The 16,663-nt window shown below is 44.3% G+C and overlaps 2 protein-coding genes across 2 annotated transcripts; one reads left to right on the top strand and one right to left on the bottom strand.

Moving 5' to 3' along the window:
• Positions 1-1,015: 1,015 nt before the first annotated feature.
• On the bottom strand, positions 1,016-4,163 carry LOC135377246 (protein TEX261-like). Its single transcript, XM_064609549.1, has 6 exons — positions 3,793-4,163; positions 3,641-3,720; positions 3,422-3,575; positions 1,838-1,905; positions 1,662-1,776; positions 1,016-1,221 (listed from the first exon to the last, which is right to left on the bottom strand). Exons 1-6 carry the CDS (start codon positions 3,857-3,859, stop codon positions 1,103-1,105), a joined length of 603 nt encoding a protein of 200 aa, XP_064465619.1. The 5' UTR covers positions 3,860-4,163; the 3' UTR covers positions 1,016-1,102.
• Positions 4,068-16,168, top strand: LOC135377245 (probable isocitrate dehydrogenase [NAD] subunit beta, mitochondrial). Its single transcript, XM_064609548.1, has 9 exons — positions 4,068-4,176; positions 6,770-6,826; positions 7,394-7,536; positions 7,876-8,016; positions 12,446-12,578; positions 14,297-14,533; positions 14,593-14,739; positions 14,794-14,949; positions 16,025-16,168. The coding sequence occupies exons 1-9, from the start codon at positions 4,081-4,083 to the stop codon at positions 16,100-16,102; spliced, it is 1,188 nt and encodes a 395-aa protein (XP_064465618.1). The 5' UTR covers positions 4,068-4,080; the 3' UTR covers positions 16,103-16,168.
• The last annotated feature ends 495 nt before the right edge of the window (positions 16,169-16,663 follow it).

Here is a 16,663-nt window from a genome sequence, read left to right as displayed (position 1 = left end):
CGCAGTGTCTATCACCAGATTTCAACAAGGGAACCACCTTCGCGATAGACCAATCATGAGGAATGCAACCAGACTCTAGCGACTGCATAAAAATGTGAGTTACAAATAATGCCGAACATGTGGCAGTGTTTTTCAAAAACTTAGTATTAATATAATCATGCCCAGAACTAGCAGATAGTTCCAGAGTTATTAGATGTGTTCGGGAATATGCGAACGGCAGAATTGGAAGCAGTCGTTATTCGAGTGCAATTTTTAAAAAATCCTGAAATGAGCACATACTTTGACTTTCTGGGTGTTTCACGACGGTGAATAACTCGTAAACAGGTGGCGCCATCCAAGAACTTTGGTTACGGTACTTGGGTTTATAGTAAATGTGTGGCCAACAATGCAACTATTTAGATATATCTTAGTTTTGTGCACTTGTGTGAGTGCAAACAGAAATCTGAACTGAAAGAGTACGCAATTATGCGATACTACCAAACATTACCATAGAAAAAACTACCAAAATCATTATCAACCTTTGGCCAGCCAAAGCTTGGTAACCATGTATGGTATGCATACCATGGCCAAACTCGCACCGATCCATTAAAAAAAATCTGATGGGGATAAAACATCTGGGAGTACATCACAGAACTCCCAGGCTACAGTTCGGTGCTTGTTGGCCGCCCAGGTTGGCCAGCCACCCAATCTTGGTATATGTCGCTTGGGCTGTCTGTGTAACACTTTTCAATAAACCGAGAGTAAACAGACTCGTTTTACGGCTCTGCCCAGGTAACCACATTAACGACCTTTTTCAAAATTCATTAGTGTTTAGGAAAAGGAAAATTAGTCCAAAGGTAACGTAATTTCTTAGCCCAGAACGTGAGCAGCGTCAGTAAGCAAACAGATGCGTGTAACAGAAAGTGTTGAACAAGCAATGGGGGACCATCCATAATCGTGGGAAGCACATATCCTGGATGCGGTCAAGTAAGAAAGAACAGGTAAAAAAAATTGTGCCTTGTGGTGTGAAAACAACCCGCTTCAGACTCGCCATTTATTTTGAACAAAAGCTTTATGCGGCAGAAATATATTAAACAGTCCAAAAATGCTATTTACAGCCATTTTAAAATCCTTTCTTGACCCTCTGTGGTAGAATGGACTCCTTGGCCTTGTTGAAGAAGAAGAGTAACCCATAGCGTTTGTTTCGCCGAGAGAAGTAATTGGAGACAATGTCGTCGTCTTCTGCAAATTAATTAATCTTCATTATTGAAGCCAAATGTCACGTTGCATGGTGATGGGCACTGGGTGGTATAGCCAGAGCCCTGGAATGGTACCTTTGGTGTACCTCACTATGCTACTCAACCTCAGTCCTTTACACAAAGGCCAACGATACTCTCCAACAAATGCCAGACTGGCTTTGCAGATAATTCATTCGTCTCTATCTCTGGGTATATTTCTCAAAAGGCTCTTTCGCGTCCTCTGTAGCTGTAAAAGGACCCTTAATGGAAACAAGTTGGAACGTGCTCATGTGTGCTTGAGACTGGCAATAAGAAAAAAAAAAGAAAAAAAACGGTCGTATTCTGTTCGCTTCAGTCAAGTACTATGGACGGAACTACGATACTTCCTTCCAAAACATTGCCATTGTTTTGCACATAGAGGGTGTTATGACAAGAGAGACGTACCCGCTAAAAGTGGCCTCTTTTCCGCCAAGGTGGGTAAAACGCTGTCGTTGGCCGACAATGAAATAACAAAGGCAAACGGTACAATCCACAGGCAAAGAGTGAAGTAAGCCAAGACCTGGAAAAAATGAAAATAATTAATTAAGAAATGCTCTCGCAACGGAGAAGAAGGGGCTCACCTCACTCAGTGGATGGTAAACGGTGGAAAAATAAGTAAATGCCAGAAAGTGGTTTACAATGACCAAGACTGAAAGACAATGCAATCACAAGACAGTTCATGTTCCACGAAAAATTAAGCAGACCTCTTATATGCGGCGCAAGGTGTACATTTTTCATGCATCCAGAGGGTCCTTATACAGGGCGTCCCACCGAAAAGGGCTAAAGAAAAAACTGAGTGCTCTACAAAAATGGAACCAACTGTACGTGCTTGGCAGTTGGGTGGTTTAACCAAAAATATTTTTTTCATCGCCCCTTGTCAATTAATTAGCCGTAATTAATTTTCTAACTTTTTAATTATAAAAGCTAAGAAGTTGTCCCAATGAGAACATTTTTTTCCTTTCGGTCACCCAATATCGTAGCCGTTTTCAGAACAAAAATCCGTTCGATAGATCATTTGCAAAAAGTTAGTGAAGGAACACACTTTTTTTTCTTCTTTATTTTGTTCATTGCGCATCTTTGGAGACGTGTATTTCCTTCATCCCCAATGTGAGAGAATGAAAGAGCACACTATCGCCTCTTGCGTCCTGCAAAAAGATTAAGAGAGCAGAAAATGCAACCCAAGATAAGGGCAGTTGTGATAGAGTCACCCGATTCACTTGTTTTCATTTTGTTTCCGCAAGTTAAAGCTCATCTTCGACACATGAGGCGATAGTGTGCTCTTTCACTCTCTCACACCGGGGGTGAAGGAAAGACGAGTCTTCGAAGATGCGCAATGAACAAAATAAAGAAAAAAATGGTGTTCCTTCACGTTTTTTTTTTTTTCGGACGATCTATCGATCTGAAAACGGCTTTGGTGTCAGATGACCGAAGAGATCAGATGTTCTCATTGGAACAACTTCGTAGCTTCTATAATTAAAAAGTTAATTATTGAAAGTTAATTAAGACATTGCCTTAGGAGTCTGCTAATGCCCTCCTAGGGAGTGTCCTTCAACATATGCTATCTTGCAGCTGATTTGATCTCGGAAAAAAGTGATAGATATATTTTTTAAAAATATGTTCACATTTTGCTGGGACACCCTGTATAATAGCTTTAACCACAGTTGCTGCTGTTAAGGCTCTTGACGGCCTCAATACAACCAAGTGCCTCCCATGTCATGCATAGAGTCCCAGTCAAATCATGCAGTGAAATTCAGTCAAAACTCTGAAAGGCTTTCTGCGGACGTTCGCAAATGTATCAATAATTTTATCTGTATTCGGATCATTCAAGCGCTGGGTCTCGATTGACAAAATTGCCAGAGAATTTAGTGGGACATTGTGCTGCGCAGGTATGTCTTAATTAACTTGAAAAACTTGTTTCCGCCCTTGCAACTGTAATGGGAAAAGTTAAATACAGCAGGCTTTCTGCGTTAACTTGTGGAGGATATTCCGAGTGCCTAACTAAGAACGAGTCCGCTGACTCCCTAATGGATGGGCACACTAAACGTAAGTTTCACCAGAAATGTCCTCAGAATACTCTTTCGTGAGACTCCACCTTTTCATGCACAAGTTGAAAATGACTTTTTAATTGCCTGTCGGCCAAGTCTACCGGTTGGGTGTAAACCTACCTGCTGCGAGAAGAAATGGCACTGAAGAAACACTGACAAATGGAAATGTTCTCAAAATGAGTAGATGCATCACTTGACTAAAGATGCCGCAAGCTATCATGCCCTTTGGTAAGTCGTCAAACAGAAACAGTCCCACGTAAATAGCCAGAGTGATCTGTAAAACAAACATATATTGTATTACTAGAAAGGATGTTTCAACAGAGGGCAAATGTGGAGCACCAAAATCAATATCCGAATGATCTTGCCAGTGGTCACAGTGAACTCCTCTACGAGCTCTGCTAAGTAGTACAGCGCAGCAGCTAGAAAGGTAATTCATTCTGTCACCTCTCAGAATACTTTCCACAACAGACAAGCTGAGAATAGTTACGTACCTAATGCAAGAACCACGAAACAAATCTCAACTGCTGCGGCTACCCAGCTAAGTAAGTAAAGAAACATAATCGTTCCTTAAAACTGGACAAATCCGACATGAATCACCACGCTGGACGCTGGCATCGCCAAGAAAAATTGCACTTTCTTTGGCACATCAAACATTTGGACATGGTTTGTTGTTTTTCCCTTATTTTTAATTCCGCGAACTATCTTGAATTGGATGAGATTTCTTTGCATTAGTTTCTGTATCACTGTATGGTGGCGTGGTCGTGGTGGCGTTAGAATCGATGCACCTTCAGAGCACCTTGGCGTTCTGCTGCAGGACCGCCAACATGATGGGTTATCGTGCCCTGATACGAAATTTTGGCAAATTGTACACCCTGGTAAGTCATCGTTACATACTTGGGGTTTAAATAGTTCTTGCTTCAACACGGGAAGCATGTATGTATGTATGTCAAGCTGCGAGACTCAACTAATATACAATGTGGGAGAAGATTTCTGGACACATTTCGAAACGTTTTTAAAAATTGGGCATACGAATAATCACATTGCAAATTGGCACAGTGCTGTAGTTGTGTCAAATGTTTTATTTAAGTTCGCCCTTAATGTTCTCCCGTCAGTATGATAGGAATTACAAACTGCAGAAAATCCGAGCCCATGCATTACGGTGAGCTAGAAGCACTGGTGTGTTTACTCCCCTATTCAGTGCTGGGTCCTTCCATGCCAAACGTCCCAGACATTGCGCTCGACCATCCCCGATTTCTTTCAAATATAATGTGTTTGATTGTTCGCATGCAGCCAATGCTCTACCGGCTTATTTTTGCCGCAAAAAATTTTTTTTTTGAGTCGTGGCCGCCTCTTGAAGATCGCGATCTGATATGTAACCTACCCGGCAAAAAAAAAAAAAATAACAAAATAGCTTTTGCGCATATTCCAACCAAACTTCTCCCGAGGGAAAGCAAAGCATAATACTTTCGGGCCAAGACCGTTGAAGGTTGTTGAAGGTTGATCGACACTTTTTATCGAGAGTTTATGCCCCGAAAAGACTGTAAAATTTCGTGAAGTTTTGGATTTTTTTACGGAACTCTGCCATTTTTTTCATGGCTATTTAAACAGTTTAGCGCTGTTGTGTAGGAGGCATAGAACGTATTAAAAATATTTGGAGAGGCGCAGACATGGAAGAGTACGCAGAAAAACAATCATGAATTTGGGAAATATTGCTTTTTACCAGATATTCAGCCGTCAATTGCACACTGAGGTGGTCCCGATAAAAATATGAGACAAATTGCATTTAATAGTACGCCCCTTGAACACTTATTTTACAAAGTTTCATCGAAACACTTTTTGTTTTAGCGGCGAAAAAAAATTTGAACTTGACCAGCCCCACTCTCATCCGGCATTGCCCCGCAAGGCTGCTTCACCCCAAGACGCATCTCCGCCGCTGCCGCCAAACGGACACTGGAGCTGCCCAAACCGATTTCCGTTCTTCAGCTAAAAAGACAGAGACGGAGAGATAAAAAAAAAAGAAATCTTCCATGCTTCAGGGTCTCACGAGCGCAGTACAGGGTCTCACGAACACTGGGATTGGGGCGGGGGGATATTTATTAGAACAAAAAAAAAAAAACAGAGGAAAGGTCAACGAAACGGTATGTCTGCTTGCTGTAAAACAAAGACACAATGGATACACTTGGGTGACAATGGGCACTCAGAGACTGGGAGGGTTCAAATCCAGTCACCGGCTGTGCTGTATATAAGGTTTTCCCTGGGTTTTCCGGCAGACTTTCCAGACGAATGTCGGCCCAGGACAAATACTAACCCCTCTGTCCCTCATTCCTCCTTGCTGTCCTCTTTCCATCTGTCTATGTCCGTACGCCGCTTATAGATAAAGTTGCTTCGCGGTGCTAACGCGGAATTTTAAAAAATTAATGGTTTAACGTTTAATTATGCTAAAAACGGAGGGGAAAGGTTAGTCGTGATGGAGGCTCACTGTTCCCAAAGGCAAAGAGAAAGAAACAAAAAGGAAGCAGAAGAAACAGAGGCACAGAATGTTATGGAGACACACACAAAAAAAACAGCTCCTTCACTGGTTGACAACGGCAGCTTCACTCTTTTGGGCTACCACCAAAGAACACAATAACAAACGGAACACTTAAAACTGTCCGAGTGACGTCATCGAATATAAGGAGCCAGCTCAGGAGGACGGTATCGCCTCTGATCAAAGTGAGCTATAGCTGTAATAGGTGCAGACCCGTCGTTGTCCAAGTACATCCCCCTGCTACGGTGCTCCTTTTGTACTGCGCCACAGCAGACAGCCATTCTCACGAGAACCTGAAACTTTGAAAGTTAATTTGTACATACGACATCTTTTTGTAGGCAACGCAAATCGGTTTAGGACTCAGTTTGGGTCTCAGTGTGACACACGAACCCGCCTGAGTTTTAACTTTATTTGCTACTTAGAAAATCTGCAATGTTGCTCGTTCCTCTTAGCAGATGACACCGTCGTCTGATTCGTGCATTCATGCGCTGCTGTCCTTATTTTTCGTACCACTGTTTCTTTGTTGTCTGTCGTAACATTTGAGGACTACACGAGGAGACTCCAATTGTGCATTTTGGCTCAGCTGAGATGGCGTTCAAGTTTGCTCAACCACAACACAGTCTTAGTGTTTCCGTAAAACACTGGGGCGAACAGATTGATCTGCGCGTACTGGAGCATGCGACTCATGAGTTTCTGTTCTGGACGTGGCACTCTAACACCCGATGCAGCATGAAACAGAGAGGGAGTAAGCCTATAACGACGGCAGTATAGCCCATTGAAAATGCTCGGATTTTCTGCAACATCGAGGGTGAGCACAAATAAAACATTTCTTGGAACTACAGCACTGCGAGTCTTATTTTGTATAATTCTTAATAGCGTCTTGAAATGTGTCCGGAAATCATCTCCCACCCTGTACGTATTTTCTGTATTTGCACCGCTAGACTGGACAGGCGCCTCAAAGATGCTTAGCGGTTACTGCGGGCCAGATGCAAGCTGTGGTAAGTATGGCACTGAGGAGTTTTGCCTAAAATGGTTGTTGGGTGATTTGTAGTTTAAACAAGCATGCTTGGATTAAGGAATAGGCAGTTGATGTAAGGGATTGAGCCCTTCTGGTTGGAGATGTACACCATACCTCGTGCTGCAAAGTTGAATTGCAATATTTTTACTCGTAATTCCACGGGATTTCAGAGCAATGAAAGAGGTGCAGTGCTTTTATGGTCCTGGGGTCAAAAAAAGGGCTCAATTCTACACAATTCCTTGCCTGGGTTAAAAAGTGAATCAAGTGGAGACTATCCTGAACTCAAGTGTGGTTCTGGCGAGCACGAAACGGGAGAGATGCATGGGATACACAGATCCAGACCCTCGGTTTGGGCATAGTGGAGAGAGGGAAATCCCCCCATATCCACCACTGTACTGAACAGCTCTTGTGGTTTGTGTAACCCACACTGAGGCTTCTTGTTCATTCATTTTGTCCGCCAGTTTATTCGTGCAGTTTGTCACAGAGCGCGTGACTACCAATGAATCCAGACAGTGGGCTCCTTTCCATGGAGGTTATTTTGTTGCAGCAAGAGCCAGTGTCACGGCCTCAGGCCAAGATAAAGTGTACTCTCATTCCGGGAGACGGTGTGGGGCCTGAGCTAGCAGATGCTGTGAAGAACGTCTTCCGTGCCATCAGCGTTCCCATCGAGTTTGAAGAAATATTCCTCAGGTGCGTTCCTTTTTTCACCCGCAAGTAGAGAAGAGCAAGTTAATGTTTCCAACTGAAAGCTGTTTGGCCCTTATAGTGGGCCATCCTCACCCATTTACAGCAGCTTTCCCGCATTGGTTTTTCTTGGCTGTTTACATCAGCCCACTATCGACTCACTTTCTCCTTTTCTTTGAAACAAACAAACAAACAGTCAACAACGAGTGACTTTGTTACTGAACACCATTGCACCTGATTTAGAAACTGAAACAAAAAGGTTGGAGATAAAAATCTATAGTGGATGCTTAAAATTCTCTCACGAGTTTAGTTTAACGGACCATTGTTCCCATTGGCTTTCCGTAGTGAGATTCACCACACAATGAGTGCACCCTTGGAGACGGCTATAGAGTCCGTGCAGCGAAATGGAATCGCTCTCAAGGGCATCCTCACCTCTCCCGACATTTCCCACACCGGAGAACTGCAAACCCTCAACATGAAGATTCGGTACGTGCCTCGTCAACTTGAAAAGCTATCTGCACTATGGATGCTAACATACAATACAATCCCGTTAGTTGAAACTTCAACTCTAACTCACTGACTCTCTAACTCAGCAACTAAAGGAAGCCAATGAGGGTTCGTCGGCGGCACATCTTAGCTGTGTTGGAGATGCATCGTGGCCACATGTTCGCGGAGGAATAGAATGGCGGAAATAGAAGCGGTTAATTCTTTCCAGAATACGTATTTACGACGCATCTCTGAGCAGAAAATATTGGGACTGAATTGACGTCATTTGCGACGTTAAAGGAACTGTAAAGTGAATGGCAAACCTGTAGAAACTGTACATGGTTTTCTGAATGCTCGTAACTTGGACGCTTCAGATACGCTCTGCTATACATTGAGCATTTTTTCAGCAATCCAATTCAGAATCCAAGATTGCTGCGCCAAGCAAAGCTTGCGGATTCCCAAATGCGCCATCTATTGAAAACGCGAGCAACTAGGTGAGCTATCTAGGCGTGGCAGTTGTCACGAGTGCAGTATGTGTTTCATAGTCGAAGGTTCACGGTTTGTGTAGCCCGGAATACAAGAATGTAAAGCAGACTGTCACGGAAACCAGGTGTGCCGTATAATGGCCTCACAATCTCACTGGGTCGTCTTCGCGATCGCACCAAGTGGGCTTTCACCTCCGTCGCTAGATCGGGAGGGCTAGGCTTACTTCCACTGGCAAAAGCTAAATGCAGCCACAGGGTCCGATGTATCACCATTCCGGCAAACACAGAAGAAGTGGGCGGATTGTCCCCGGGTCAAAAGACACGCGCTCGGGAGCGACACAACAGTAACTACGAGGAGAGTCGAGGTGTCTGTAACAATAACAAGTTTACTCTGCACATAGGTTCCTAGTATCGATAAGCGATCAATAATAACAGGGTGACTAATGAAACGATTCTAATAACGGTTACGGTTGACAGCAAAAATTAAATGTCCAAAGTTGCGAGTGGCGGACAACAAATCAAAGTCTTATCTGTTAGGTGATGTGCAGTGGTTGTCTTCGGAGGTTCCTTCGGGTGAGTGGTGATGCTTGTGGACGAAGTCTTGATCGTCGAACACAGATGGGCACTTCACTTCACTTCTCTAACATACACAAGGTGGATAGTACTGACTACTAAGTTAAATCTTAGAAATAAAATCTACGGAACCTCCGACTTGGTTTTGTAGGGCTCTTCCCGAGGTTATCTTTCTCGTTTATTTTTCCCTTTTTCTGGGTTTGCTTCGTTAGCAACCTTTTCGATTTCAGTGCCCCTCCGTTACTAATGGCTTCTAGAGGGTATTATATTTGCAATCAGACGGGCCATCCCATACAGCATCTGGTTGTACTTGCGTGCTTTCGTCACGGTAGAGACAGTCCCACTTTAGTTAATTGCAGTCAGGAATAACACTCTTCTCAAACACATATACATTGAACAGGTGGTTGCACTTTGCTAGCACTCGTAGGTTTTAAAATCGTGGCCCGTGTCTAGTCAGGTATATGAGTGGAAAAAGTCAACAGTCATCGCCCCTTTGACGAGTTTACGCGGAAGGATTAACATTTGGGGGTGGAAGTCTGAAGCTAAAGAGGATGAACAAAAGATGCTATAATCTCTCCCTGAGACACAATGGCTCGCTGGAGATCGTCGATGGGGCAGATGGACTGGGAAAGCAAAGTGTCTGATTCCGTGACACAAACATTCGTATAACTCGCCTGGATGCCAGGTTTTGCAGGGGACAACAGTTAATAGCCAACCTGTCGAGAGTTGCTCTTGAAATGTGGTACACCTGTACGCCCTGTATACCACGTGATGTGTATCCTCTACGAAAGTCTTTGAGTTTCTCGAAGCGTTCCAAATTGCATAGCCAAGTTGGACATGATGCTATCTTGAAGCATAGTGGTCATATTTCACTTTCCAGTTCCTTTAAGCCGAACCCTGCGAACACAAATATCGACAAAGCAGTTTGCTTCTTTTGTGTTGGCTTTGTAGTCAACAGGAAGGGTCTTGATCCACTCAAAACAGCGATACTTGCTTGCTTTGCCGACGACGTGTAAGCGGCATCGTACCGGAAAAAATGGTCCCTGGTTGCATGGGCAGAAAGAATGGGTGCGTTAAGTAGGTGCCCCTCTTTTGGGCACTCAAATCGGGAGTATGAGACACGCGGAGCAGTCACTAAACAGCGAGAAGCAACTTTGGAGCACTACACTGCTGGCTCACTGATGCCACTTCCTGTTCCTCGCCCTCCTTCGCTCCTTCCTTCACTCTCTGATGCCACTACCAGACAGAAGACACATTGGCTTAGTTTGAACCTACAGCAACGTTAGAAGAGACAGTTGTGGTCCTGAAGACTTTTCCTTGTAACAGCGAATGAAATGGAAAAACAAATGGGAATTTGTAAGAGATGCCATAGGAGCTGTTTACTGTAAAGATGTCTCCATTAAGGCAGCTCCAATATCAGTGTAGAAGTCACTAAAAGAAAAGCATGATAACAGTTTCCTCAAATGAGGGCATTGGGTATATTTTGCTTCCACACTCGGGAGGTCGTCCTGCCAATGCTCAACAGGAAGTATGTCACGGAAAATCTCCAGGCGCTACTTCCATGCGCCCAAATGAGAGGCGTGTTAAGTGAGTCGAGTCTGAAGCACTCGTGCACCTACTTAACGCATCCAATGGGTTCCCCCCGAAATACGGGAGCGTAGTTGTGGACAGCCAATAGACGAGTTGAGAAAATTGCAGTGCTCTTTGCGCACGCATTGCATCCTGGGCGCTTGCTGGGTGGGGGAACGAAGAATGATCCTTCACACTTCGCTTTTGCTCACCTTGACACGTCGTGGACAATGTCACCCGTTTCTTTCGTATTAGTAAACTCCCACAGCTCAAAGCGACGCTAAGCACTCTGGGATTTTCTGAACTCGTCTATTGAAACGGATCCTAGCCGACCAAGTGCTAGCGTTCGCCCTCGTGATTTTTGAAATTGGAAGACATATGCTTTTTTTTATTAACGTCGAATTAAGTGAACAATAAAAGTTGCATGCTATACAATGAGGAACATAAAAGCAATTCCATTCAATGCACCAGTTGTATTGAGCAGATTGCGTCTCTCTTTTATTCAGTGGAGTACAGACAACACGACAAGATTAGGTTCTCCCGCTATACCTTCTGCATATTTCTTGCAGATAGGTTGGAAAAATGGCATCCGTGCAAGTATTTCAGAGTAGTGTGCACATTGCCTTCTGTATTCGTACCAGTGAAATGTAACGCATAGAAACACTTTAAACTGAGCTTACTACTGTGAGGCTCCAACTCTACACTCACTGTACGTGTACTCAACCTGGTTGCTAGTATTCTCCTGTTGTTGATCAGACACAGGTTTTACAGCGAATGGTGTGGCTTTCACGTTACTCATTTGAATGGCATGTAGATTTCATTCTCCATTAACGCGTGAAAAAAAAAAAATTGAACAAATGGGAACACTAGGTCAGCTGTGATGTGTTTCATCAGCTACCCGCAACCACGCCCCTGTATTTTTGGGCACGCACGAACTTGCAGTACCATTTTCTCCCCACTTGCACGCACCATTATGATGATTTGTTCCTCTGGCAGAAGTGTCAGTTTTATGAGAAATAGACTTAGAAGTAAATTTAACGCTTAAAGGGGCACTAAAATGCAAAAACAGCTTGCTCTCAAATGAAAGTTCATATTTCAATCAGTGGAATGCAAGAAAAAAATAGTTAACACAGCGCTACTGTGTAGAAGAAAAACGCAACGGATGGTATCCCCAGGAAGGAAAGCTTGGTGACATCCAATGAGACAGCAGGAGAAGCATGTGGATTGGGAACGGGTCCGATCGTAGTGTTCATGATGCGCACTGCAGTATTTTTCAATACCGATTCACTTAATTGTAGCTCACAACGGTTCTCGCAAATGTTCCACTGATAACGTTTATGTTCATGTCCTGCGGACAGCGACACCAGTCCGCTTCGCAACGCGCACTATATTTTTCACCGAGACTGCTCCATGGCGTGAACTAAAAACACCGATGCACGAGCTGAAACTACCTTCACTGTGCAGCACCGAAGAAAGGAAGAGTCAGGTATAATTCTGATTGGAGCTCCGTAACGGAACGAAAGTTAAGAATTATGATAACAAGTACGAAATTAACGTAGCGTGTAACGTAATTTGAAGTGAACTCGTTTTTGCATTTTAGTGCCCTGATATGCTAGCGGGCGCTTCCGAGCTGATGTCTACCCGTGAGTTGGGCAGGGCACTCTCGTGGGTATTCATATGTTGGAATTATTGAGCATTTTCCCCCATAGAAACACGCATAGTTTTTGCTGGGACCCGAGTGTCAGTTAGAATGAACATCCCATCCCATTCATTGAGTAAAGGATGTTTGTGCCATTTCTCAGCAACCAACTGGACCTTTTTGCCAACGTGGTGCACGTGCGAAGTCTGCCGGGGATCAAGACCAGACACAACAACCTCGACTTCTACGTCATCCGAGAACAGACTGAAGGAGAATACAGTGCTCTCGAACATGAGGCATGTCACCCTTTAAAGATTCGGAAGAGATTTTTCGAGGTCCCCTTTGGAGTTTGACCTCATGAAATGTGCCTTCCCACAGTTGTATGATGACATTTGTGGATTCTGTATGGAAAGTAAGTTGTCCAGCAGCTCGAGTTAGGAGATGGATGGTGGTGGCGCACCTCACATGGTGATCTACTTGAACCAATTTCAGTTTGTGTGAACCTTGTCACTGTACCTGCGAGCAAAAAGCACTTTTCAGAGGCCCGAAAAGGGCTTAAAATGAGGCATAATTGAAACTGTCTCTGTACTTGGAACCCTACTTCCAAGAGTGATTCTCAAATGGGGGTCATTAAGAACTCACTTAGTACAGCGCAGCCATTACATTCTTCCCATTCTGAGACTGTGTTCACAGACGGTTTTGTTTGCATGGTGCGCTTATCCCCATATGTGGGCATACAAGTTTCTTCTGACTGTGTGTCTGTGCTTGCAGATGGCAAACCATATGTTTATCTTTTACCAAGGGCTTGGTGGGAGGAACAGACAAAAAGCTACGAGGCCTGACCCCCATCACACTCCATAATACAGTAATGCGACATGGAATGAAAATTATAGTGCAATTATAGAGAAAATTATAGTATCCAACAATAATATGCATATGCAGTCAACCAATTGATTCCAATATAACGCAGCAGTACAAAGAAATAAAACTCCCGAGCGTGTTGGTTAAGTAACAAGGTGATACACGTCAAGAAAACATGGCTGGACAGAGGACTGCGTTTACTGGCACCGAAAACACTGACAATGACTCTGACGTCCAGTCTAGACTGCCAAATGGTTGACTGACTTCATTGTTGCTTAGTGAAGGTTGCCTCAATAATCTCCCTTGAATGGCGGGCGGAATGACTCCACTTGACCGCTGCCTCTTGAAAGACACGAGCTGAAATGCTGTGTCGAGTGAGCCAGACTCAATATGGTTCGTACACTCACCTATGTGCTGACTCAATGGGCAGCCCTCGCCTTGCTTAGGTCGGTTGACCTTAGGAATTAGCCTAGACAGTTTATAAGGACACTGATAGACCACTTTTTCAGGCCTTGCCGTAGTTGCTTTAGGGGAAAGTAAAATACGCTTGGCTAAATAAAGAATTTTCGTACGGGGATATCCTGCAGAGAGGAACCGTAGACTTTCCGAGCACGTGTGGTCTTAATGCTGACTTCACCACACTGCCCTTCACGAACTTGGAGTGGTAGCCCATAGGAAATACGGGCTGCAGAAGTCCTGACGAGCGATTTGGGACAACTGTGTCGCGAGCGGTACGTGTGTTGTGCGTTCCCACTCCTGTTACAGTATTATTAAAATCCCCCTTCCTCACTTTATTCCCATTCGTCACCCACGTGGATACCTTTAAATACCCATTCTTCCCAAGAACAATGGAGGAATGGAACTCACTCCCACGGGACATCTTCTACGCAGAATCATTTACTAATTTCATTTACTTTCTTAAAAATATGCGCAATATCCTGCATAGTTTTGAAGCAAAAAGCTGCGCCTTTTCCCTACTGTATATCGTTCCACCCTATCTAATAAATTTGGGGATATCCCGAGGACATCTTTAGGATTGTTATAGCGTTGGTTTGGGGGAGTGTCACGATATTTCATCCCACCGATTGGAGACAAAACTTGGTGATGTGAATGAAATTTTGCTGTCTCCGAGTAACTTGGAATACGATTGCAGAGCGTGCACGGAGTGATCGAATGCTTGAAGATCGTGACGGAAACAAAGTCTCGCAAGATTGGGAAATTTGCGTTTGACTACGCAACTAAGCATGGCCGTAAGAAGGTGACGGTTGTACACAAGGCCAACATCATGAAGCTGGGTGATGGACTGTTCTTGCGATGCTGCCAGGAGATATCGGAGCTCTACCCTCAGATCGAGTTTGAGTCCATGATCATCGACAACACATGCATGCAGGTGAGGAGAAGCTTAATCGCATTATTTAGTATACACGAAGCCCTCGGTGTGACACACAGTTGGTGGCCAATCCACACCGCTTCGATGTGATGGTGATGCCCAACCTGTACGGGAACATCATCGACAACCTTGCTTCTGGCCTGGTCGGAGGAGCAGGTGTGGTGCCAGGTGCCAGCTATAGCTCCGACTGCGTCATCTATGAACCGGTTGGTACGAAATAATGAAACAATGGCTTCCATGTGAAGCTGCGGAATCTGCAGGGTGCAAGGCACACATTTGGAGAAGCCACGGGCAAGAATATTGCCAACCCGACAGCAATGTTTCTCTGTGCTGCCCAAATGCTGCGGCACGTCAATCTCCACTACTATGCCACGCTTCTGAAAGATGCTGTCGAAAAAGTCATCAAGAGTGGAAAGGTAGGACATCTCATCTCGCGCCTTCCTCGTACATTGCCCAGAGAAGCACATTTCTGAGTGCACTTATATTGTACTTGAGGCAGCACCCCCAGATCCCAAGCGGTTATCATGCCGTGCTGAGGGGATGTCCTGGTCAGGCCTGGTTATCGTCACTCTCATAACTTTCCCATATGTATAGGTGGGATACCTATTTACCTAAACAGTTGATGGGTAAACATTCTTTCAAATCTTTGATCGAGGGCGGTAAACAGCTCTGGACGGATGTTTCAATACTGACGTTGGAATGCCTTTCAGGGCAAGTATGTTGTCCCTAGTAGAGCAACCACTGAGAGGAAAAGCAACCGTGCCACTCGGGGGAAACTGTCGCCATTGTTTATCGGGAAGGCGGTGACGTGTCTGTCAAAAAATGTAACGGAAATTAAATGGCTCCGATCGGGTGACATGCTGCTTAAATGCGCCTCTGAAACTGACTGCGAGGGAATACTAAGTGCTCGGAACAAAAATATCTGCAAGTTTGCCCCTCGCGACTTGCCGCGGTGTCGCTAACTGAACTGATTCGTGTTCCACCAGAGAAAATTCTCGAAACCCTGAAAGGTGAGAAAGTCATATACTTCAGAAAAATAAAGATGAGGAAAAGCATCGAATACATTAGCAGACTTTGATAGAAGGAGAACACTGGCTTACATAACGAGGAGTAACAAAGGTTTTGGACGTTCAGTGCCCTTTCCTGGATCCAGGACACTGTGAGTAAAGCCAAATTCAGCTCAAGGAAACAATATTTGCATGAACCTGCATTTTGCGTGATTTTTGAACGCTTATTTATTTCCCCAATCTTTTCCCCGAGCTCCGAAAAACATTATTTCCTGAACACTTAAAGCTCTATGTATCGTTGGCTCGAATACAATGCATTGTGAACTGTTCGATACGAGGCATTCTCACACATTGTCTTGTAAATAATTTGTTCGTATTTGTCCACGAAATACAACACCACATGTTACTTTCATTAATAGCATTTGATGCATTTCTCGGTGTGCATTAAAAGCGTAGTAATTTTCTATCCTTCTACGCTGTGCAGGTGCGCACGAGGGACCTTGGGGGATACGCCAGCACGACGGACTTCACGACTGCTGTCATTCAGCACCTTCCACATTAGATTTAGGATATAGTGCAAATGCAAAGAGAGTTTTCTGGAAGTCATTAAAAGAGCTTTCGTGGCTTACGGGAATGTATTTGTTCCATTCTGATGGGGGTGGAGTTAACGTGAAAGAAATGGGGATCAAAATTGACAATATTGGTACGACCAGCGTTGTTATCTCGGTTGAATCATTCTTTGTAGCAATTAATGCGGTCGTTCGTACAAAATGTTTCCAGCAAGTTTCCATAGCCCTGGCTATGGAATCGTAATGATAACGAAGGTTGCCGTCACCTGCTACGATGATATGAGCGGCGTTTGTATCGCTGCCGCAAAAAAAATTGGAATAGTAGTACAGCGCACACGGTGGTTAAATGTTGCTTTCAGCGTGTTCAGACGGGCCTGGATGATGAAGAGCAAAGTGATGAACCAGCAATTCGAGCGCAAATAGAGGCCCTCGTGCTCGCAAACTTGCGGATCACTTTTCGGGCGATAGCCAGCATGTCCACACCAGTTTTGGGTCAATGCACATGACAAAGGTTGCTCACGCCTATGCAAAATGGGCTGTGAAAGGAAACAACC

Source organism: Ornithodoros turicata, chromosome 1, assembly GCF_037126465.1.
Source record: "Ornithodoros turicata isolate Travis chromosome 1, ASM3712646v1, whole genome shotgun sequence".
Classification (NCBI taxonomy): domain Eukaryota; kingdom Metazoa; phylum Arthropoda; class Arachnida; order Ixodida; family Argasidae; genus Ornithodoros; species Ornithodoros turicata.
This window is presented reverse-complemented; position numbering and strand designations above follow the sequence as displayed.

Coding starts and splice junctions, on each gene's coding strand:
- LOC135377245 (XM_064609548.1), top strand. CDS start 4,081: ATGCACCTTCAGAGCACCTTGGCGTTCTGCTGCAGGACCGCCAACATG. Junction 6,827..7,393: donor CGGGCCAGATGCAAGCTGTG/GTAAGTATGGCA, acceptor ATTTTGTTGCAG/CAAGAGCCAGTGTCACGGCC. Junction 14,740..14,793: donor ACTGCGTCATCTATGAACCG/GTTGGTACGAAA, acceptor CGGAATCTGCAG/GGTGCAAGGCACACATTTGG.
- LOC135377246 (XM_064609549.1), bottom strand. CDS start 3,859: ATGTTTCTTTACTTACTTAGCTGGGTAGCCGCAGCAGTTGAGATTTGT. Junction 1,777..1,837: donor TTTACCATCCACTGAGTGAG/GTGAGCCCCTTC, acceptor CATTTTTTCCAG/GTCTTGGCTTACTTCACTCT. Junction 1,222..1,661: donor AAAGAGGCCACTTTTAGCGG/GTACGTCTCTCT, acceptor ATTAATTTGCAG/AAGACGACGACATTGTCTCC.